The sequence below is a fragment of the Miscanthus floridulus genome, chromosome 1 (genome assembly GCF_019320115.1).
Source record: "Miscanthus floridulus cultivar M001 chromosome 1, ASM1932011v1, whole genome shotgun sequence".
NCBI classification, from domain to species: domain Eukaryota; kingdom Viridiplantae; phylum Streptophyta; class Magnoliopsida; order Poales; family Poaceae; genus Miscanthus; species Miscanthus floridulus.
The window spans coordinates 67,396,346-67,404,384 of NC_089580.1; the positions used below are offsets into that span (position 1 = coordinate 67,396,346).

The window sequence follows — 8,039 nt, forward strand, 5'->3', positions numbered from 1 at the left end:
CGATGCTACTCCGAACGATGCCTGAGCCCTCTACCTCAGAGGGGCGATGGGTCCACAGCGAGCTCCAAGACCTCTTCGAGACCGCCATGGTACAGCAGGCCAAAAGTTCCGCCTCTCGACGGTGTGGAGGCGCCTTGGAACTACCCACGGCACCGCCTCAATAGGATAGAGAGGCCTCGGTTCATCCTGAGCATGCTCGGGCACTGACAGCCAACAATGTAACACCTCGGGTGTTAGCCTTGCATAACTTGACTTGCATAACATGAGCATGAGCATCAAGCATTCATAAATCATCATTTACAATTGAAACATTTGATCGAAACATATGAAACATTGCTTGTTATCTCGTGTTTCTTGGAACATATGCATATGATCATGTGCAAATGAATGCAAGTGGGTAATGTTGGTCACTAAAACACCTTAGCTACACTTAGGTTAACAAAAGGAACCTTGTTCATGAAGGTCACCTTTCATGATCAAGCACTTAAGTAATATTACATGTGTTGACCTGGATAGCTATATGAGTGACTACTACATGAAATGCTTAAATGACCTTGCAAATTGTTTAAACATGCTTAGAGTATCATCATGAACAACTTTGGTATTTAAGGCTAGGGCTAGTTTGGTCATTTAGCCATGGTTTGAGTATGTATCATGATTTCAAAGTGACATGTTTGACTAAAGTTGAAATAGGTGTTAGAGACCTTGCATGGAGGAGTTCACTAAAGCAAAGTTGTAGTGTTTGACATAAGGAACAACTTTTATTTTTGGGTCATCGCATGATTCAGCTCCTAATATGTTTGAAATTGGATCACAAGAATCATCAAAATCCAGCTTTCAACACTCAACGAATTTTTCTAAGTCTAGGTTCATAGACCGACTGACAGGCTCACTTGGGGGATGATTTTACTCAGTTTCGGTTGCGAATTAGCATGAGATCATTGAACAACATTTGTAGCTGGTACATGAGTCTACAAAATTTGTTCAGGATGTTTGCACGAAGGAGCCATGGATTAGCAGATATGTCGACTTGAAAACGCGCTATCAGGCATCACCATCGAACGACTGACGAACTGAATCGCAACCTTCAGTGGCCGACACCGGCAGGCTTCACACACCGCATGGCGTGGAGCGTGGCCACGCGTTGCCGGCGCTCTACCCAGCGTAGCCAGGGCAGGCCGAAGCGTGCCTTCTTCACGCCAGCGCCCGCCCGCACTCAACCACACTCCGTTTTCGCGTCGCCTCGGCTTTTCTTCCTCGCCGTAGCGCTGCAGCGAGCTCGCTCCACCTCCGCCGTCGCCATAGCCGCGCAAGCTCGCGCCTAGCCATCCATTCTTCACCGCAGCAGCACCACTAGCTCCCCAGCGACCCACTGCTTCTTCCCGTGCCCGCTGATAAAGCTTGGTAAGCCACCGCAGTGCACAACACCTCGCCGGAGTTCCGCCGTGAGCCCCGTCATCGTGGCCACGCCGCCACAGTCCTCCTCCCACTCCGTTAGCTAGCGCACTAGGTCCCCCAGTGTTCCTAGATGCTCATCTGCACCTTAGGTTGGGCCGCTGAGGTCGTCGCCAGCGTACCGCCGACGTCCCGCCTTGCCGAGCCGCCATGGCCGTCGCCGTCGTCGCTGGTGTCGACAATAGGGCCGGCCAAGTAGACCAATCGACGCGTTAGGTCACGGGGGTCACACTGTGATGATATCACCACCGGCATACTCGCCGTCGGCGAGCTTTGGCCACGTCCGTCGAGCAGCGCCGCTGTGCTCTGTTTTGGTCTCGCTGACCAGTGGGTCCCGCGTGTCAGCAACTCAATATTTCAAATCCAGTTCAGTTTGAATGCAGATTCACATGTGTTTTGTTATTTTTGTATCTTTAGTTTGATAGCTCCTAAAATTGTGAAATAAATGTGTAAGTGTTCCTTAGGAAATGTAGTATTTAAGAAAAATATGTTTTTGACTTGTACAGTAGAAATTTTTGAAGATTTAAATAGGGATTTCAAATGTGCTTTTGAATGCATTTAAATTTGTTTATTTTATATCTAGAGTTCTTGTGCTCCAAAAATTTTGAAATTTTTGTGGTAAGCTAGTCTTAGCATATATGAGCTTGGGTAAAAATTTGAAGACCAGTACATGTGTAGAATTATAATTATAGATTTTTCTTTTATGGCTAGTCAATCCTTGCATGAATTTTTATAAATTATTTTTGAGTCCAAAATTCATGAAATTTGTTGGAGGTAATCCTAGTACCATATGGATGTTAAGAAAAATAGGAAATCTGTTGCTTGACAATTTTCAATAGGATTTTCCATTTATGCTATTTCAAGCCTTGCTTCCTTATCATTTTTGTATAGAATGTTCTACTTAGTAAAATGACATGAAATTTTTATAGTAGTCCTTTGTTAGCATTAGTAAGACTCTGTAAATCTTTGAGAATTTATTAAGCATATCTGATATATATTTATTATTTAACCTAGATATCTAAATAAAATAATAAAGTCAGTTTAATAAATAGTTTGGGCTTCACCATTATATTATCTAAAATGTATTTGGTATGCCTACACTGTTGGTAGATGTTAAGTTGTCAAAATTTTGAATGATTACATGAAGTAGAAGTATTATTACTTTATATTGCATGTTAAATAGTTTCCGGACTGATTCTAGAGTGTGATGAGTTGCATGTTGAAACTGATGTGTACTATAAAAATGGTTAAAAACAAAGTTTTAGAGAATTTGATAAGCTTTCCAGAAAGTCCTAGATCACTGTTTTTGGATTTGTAGAACTCTAGTTATGAGTGAAACAAGTAGCTACTGTTTGTGGCATAGTCGATGCATTGTAGAAGTAGTTAAGTAATAATCGAGAAGAGATATGCACCTACTCAAACAACGTGATGCACTTGTTAACATATATGCATTCGTAATACTTATACCATACTCATGCATCTAGGATCGGAGGAAGAGATCACGTTGCTGGAATTCGAAGAAGCAGAGGAAGGGAACCCGCAGGAGGATCCGCAAGCCGCAGCTCCCGAAGGCGTGGAGCAGAACCCTGAAGAGCTTCTGGAGTGCCCTGACCATCGCCCTACTTCCTTTCTGCGAGGCAAGCCCCGGAGCATTATAAGTCTCCCAGTAATTTATAAATGTTGACTTACGTATTTATGATTGATGCATTAGGTTATAAGAGTTGAATGAAACCACTTGATGCATGTACATTCCTTGTCCAGATATTACACCTTTAACCGGTATAGGTCCAGGATCGAATATATATGCTTAGCCATGCTTAGACCGGTAGAAGTCGGGTGATGTCCTGTCACCTGCGAGATATAGGTGGATACCGGAGCACGGTTGGCTATATCTGCTATCGTGGAACAGAACCATGAGGTAAAAGTAAATTGAGACCGGACGGGAAGTCAATAGAGAAGCAACAAGACATGGAGGTCTTGGGTGTGGACTTATCCCCGTCTGTGTCGATTAAGGACCATACCATTGTTGGTGCTTCTGACAAGATTGAACACATGCCTCTCACTTAGCTGGCCAGATAACTCGTTCTGACTGTGAAGCCGAGTAATTCAACTCAGGCCGAGAACTGTTCTGTTGTGCGCTCCTTTTGAGGAACGATCAGACTGAGCCCAAGGGCAGGTTTGGCCTGAGCATCCTGGCATCTGGTGTTCCAGATTGTGTGGCGCAGTACGGACCCGCGAAATGTGTACCGGAGTTGTACCAAAGGTGACCTAAGACTATCGTGGCTGGTAGATCTGGGTTTGTGTTAGGAATAAATTCCCAGCTGGTTGAAATCGATTCGAATTGCCGTCTCTCCCGGATAGTGAGAAACTTGGCTAGTCCCAACATCGTAGTAATTGTGTTATGAAACATGATGGTTCGAATGGAATTGGAATTACAATACCTGCTATGGTTACTATTGTATGCTTCTAAATGATATACCACATGTTTGGCACAGGATAGTTGCTAATCTAGAAAGGAATAGTTATAATTAACTTGATGAAGGAATCATAATTGTACAATGGGTAAGTTGCCTTTTTCGCAAAATGTTGCCAAGTTACGTCCACTTATACAGCCTTGCATAATCCTTGGAGTCATTTTATTTCTAGTTCATGACGGGTAAGTCTAGCTGAGTACCTTCTCGTACTCAGGGTTTATTTTCCCATTGTTGCAGATGGCACTGTGTATCATGGTTATTGCAAGAGTTGCTTCTATCCCGCTGTGGATGAGGAGTAAGCCTTGGGTAGGCTTCCTTAGTAATTCCTATCTTTGCTTTTGTGGACCGTGATCGGGTTTGGTACTGTATCAAACTATGTTGGAAACTTTATCTTCGAACTTATTTTCTTCCGCTTTAATTATCAAACTGGGTTTGTAATAACTTTTATTCGTACTCTGATGATGAAAAGTATCTGTGAACTTTATGTAACATGTGGCATGTATGTTGAATCCTGTATGATCTTGGTTGTTGTAAATCGTTTATCGAGACCCGTCGTGGTACTCGACGAACTACCGGGTTTATATGGGTTCAAGTATGACAGTGCGACCGCTTGCGGATTACCATTGTACTTGTATTCTTATAAATTGGTCGGTTCTGCGACAAACAAGGCCCCCTCGGTGCACGACCGCCTCAGCGACCGACGTGAGGCGCAAGGCGACCACGATGTGGTCAGTAGGCGACGGTGCTATGACAACGAAGGGCCCGCCTGAGGCTACCACCCGCACCGAGGTGGTCGCTATGATAGTGGGAAGGACCATAGTCCTTCTCCTAGGCCACCTGGCCCTCGAGTCTTCAGCAAGGCCATCCGTGGCGCTCACTTCCTAGCTCGATTTCAGCAACCGGCCAACCTCGCAAAGTATAGTGGCAAGACCAACCCTGAGCTATGGCTGGCCGATTATTGCTGGGCTTGTCAGCTAGGTGGCGTGGATGATGACCTACTCATCATCCACAACCTCCCCTTGTTCCTGTCAGAACTCGGCGCGAGCCTGGCTCGAACACCTCCCTCCCTTGCACATCCACAACTGGCGTGACTTGGTAAAGGTCTTCGTCAGGAATTTCCAGGGCACATACATGCACCTCAGGAACTCCTGGGACCTCAAGAGTTGTCGCCAGAGGCTGGACGAGTCTCTCTGAGACTTCATCCAACGCTTCTCCAAGCAATGCACCGAGTTGCCCCATGTCGGCGACTCAGAAATTGTCCAGGCGTTCCTCTTTGGCACCTCCTACCAAGACCTGGTCCGAGAGTTAGGCCGAAACATACCAACCATTGTGGTTGTGCTCCTCGACATCGCCACCAACTTTGCTTCGAGCGAAGAGGCTGTCGGGGCCATCTTCCCCGACAACGACGCCAAGGGGAAGCGAAGGGACAAGGCCCCTAGGGCCTCGGCCCCCCACCTCCCCAAGAAAAAGAAAAAGGGTCGCCAGGGGAAGCAGGAGGTCCTTGAGGTTGGTCTAGTCATGGTCGTAGATCGCAAGAATCCCTGAGGCCCCGCTAGAGGCCCCGGGCTCTTCCACGATATGCTTAAGAAGCCCTGCCCTTACCACCAGGGCCCAATGAAACATACCCTCAAAGAGTGCACCATGCTCCGGTGTTACTACACCAAGCTTGGGCTCCCCAACGACGATGCCAAGAAGAAGGGCGTCAGCGATAGGGATGACGACAAGGACGACGGGTTCCCCGAGGTGCACAACGCCTTCATGATCTTTGGTGGGCCTTCAGCGTGCCTCACGGTGTGCCAGCGAAAGAAGGAGCATTGGGAGGTCTTTTTGGTTAAGGTGGCCACTCCTTGGTACCTCGACTGGTCTCGGGAGGCGATCACCTTTGATCGGGACAATCGCCCCCGATTATGTCCCAAACCCTGGGTAGTACCGACTCATTGTCGACCCGATCATCGGCAACACCCGGCTCACCAAGGAGTTGATGGACGGAGGTAGCGGTCTCAACATCCTCTACGCCAACACCCTGGAGCTCCTAGAGCTCTACCAGTCATGACTCTAAGGCGATGCCGCGCCCTTCCACTGCATTGTGCCAGGGAAACACACACGACCCCTCGGGTGCATCGACTTGCCCATCTACTTCGGCACTCCCTCCAACTACCGCAAGGAGGTCCTCACCTTCGAGGTGGTTGGGTTCAAGGGGACCTATCACGCCATCCTAGGGCGCCCATGCTACGCCAAGTTCATGGCGGTCCCCAACTACACCTACCTCAAGCTCAAGATGCTGAGCCCTAGCGGCGTCATCACTGTTGAGTCCACGTATGAGCATGCATACGACTGCGATGTCGAATGCATCAAGTACGCCGAGGCCCTCGTGGAGGCCGAGACCCTCATCGTCAACCTCGACCGACTTGGTAGTGAGGCGCCTGACTCCAAGCATCGTGCCAAGACTTTTGAGCCCATGAAGGCCATCAAGCTCATCCCGGTCGACCCCACCAGCTCCAACGACTGGGCGCTGAGGATCAACGCCACCCTCGATAGCAAATAGGAACCCATGCTCATCGACTTTCTCCATGTGAATGTCGATGTATTCACGTGGAGTCCCTTGGACATACCAGGCATATCGAAGGAGGTCGCCGAGCATGCCTTGGACATCCGAGCCGGCTCTAGACCGGTGAAGCAGTGCCTGCGCTGATTCGACGAGGAAAAGCACAGGGCCATCGGTGAGGAGGTGAGAAGCTTTTGGTGGCCAGATTCATCAAGGAAGTGTCCCATCCAGAGTGGTTAGCTAATCCTATATTAGTTAAGAAGAAAAATGGGAAGTGGAGGATGTGTGTAGACTACACTGGTTTGAATAAAGCATATCCAAAGGTTCCATTCCCATTACCTCGAATTGACCAAATCATCGACTCCACTGTGGGATGCGAAACCCTATCTTTCCTTGATGCATATTCCGGTTACCATCAAATCAAGATGAAAGAATCCGACCAGCTCATGACTTCTTTCATCACCCCATTCAGCATGTACTGCTATGTGACTATGTCATTTGGCCTTAGAAACGCAGGGGCCACATACCAGCGGTGCATGACCCAGGTCTTCAGCGAGCACATCAAGCAAACCATCGAGGCCAACGTGGACGACATCGTGGTCAAGTCTAGGAAGGCCAGTGATCTCGTTGGTGACTTGGAAATAGCCTTCAAATGCCTCAGAGAGAAGGGCATCAAGCTCAACCCTAAGAAGTGTGTCTTCGGGGTCCCCCAAGGCAGGCTCCTAGGATTCATAGTCTTAGAGCGTGGCATCGAGGCCAACCTAGAGAAGGTCTTGGCCATGACCAACATGGGACCAATCCAAGACCTCAAGGGAGTGCAGAGGGTTATGGGATGCCTTGTGGCCCTGAGCCGCTTCATCTCGTGCCTTGGCAAAAAAAGGCTTGCCTCTGTACCACCTCTTGAGAAAATCCAAAGGCTTTTCTTGGACCCCCGAGGCCAAAGAAGCCCTCGCCAAGCTCAAGGCACTACTCACCAATCCTCCCATCCTGGTGCCGCCGACCAAGGGTGAGGCCCTCTTACTCTACATCGCCACAACAACCCAAGTGGTCAGCGTGGCCGTAGTGGCCAAGAGGTAGGAACAGGGGCATGCTCTACCCGTCCAATGACCTATTTACTTCATCAGTGAGGTGCTCTCCGAGACTAAGACATGCTACCCCCACATCCAGAAACTGATCTACGCCATAGTCTTGGCTCGATGCAAGCTACGTCACTACTTCGAGTCCCACCTGGTGACCGTGGTGTTGTCTTTCCCTCTGGGAGAGATAATCCAGAACCGGGAGGCCTCGGGTAGGATAGCCAAGTGGGCCATCAAACTCATGGGGGAAGCCCTGTCTTTTGCGCCTCGGAAAGCAATTAAATCCTAGGTCTTGGCTGATTTTGTGGCTGAGTGGACCGACACCCAACTGCCACCTGCTCAAGTCTAGGCGGAATGATGGACCACGTACTTTGACGGGTCCCTAATGAAGATCAGGGCAGGCATAGGTCTACTCTTCATCTCACCCCTCAAATGCACATGTGCTACATGATCCGGCTCCACTTTGCTGCCTCCAACAACGCAGCCGAG

At 48.4% G+C, this 8,039-nt stretch overlaps 1 protein-coding gene across 1 annotated transcript; it reads left to right on the forward strand.

The window, feature by feature from the left end:
* Positions 1 to 6,171: 6,171 nt before the first annotated feature.
* Positions 6,172 to 6,474, forward strand: LOC136458227 (uncharacterized). The gene has a single exon (XM_066458210.1). The coding sequence runs from the start codon at positions 6,172 to 6,174 to the stop codon at positions 6,472 to 6,474; it is 303 nt and encodes a 100-aa protein (XP_066314307.1).
* The last annotated feature ends 1,565 nt before the right edge of the window (positions 6,475 to 8,039 follow it).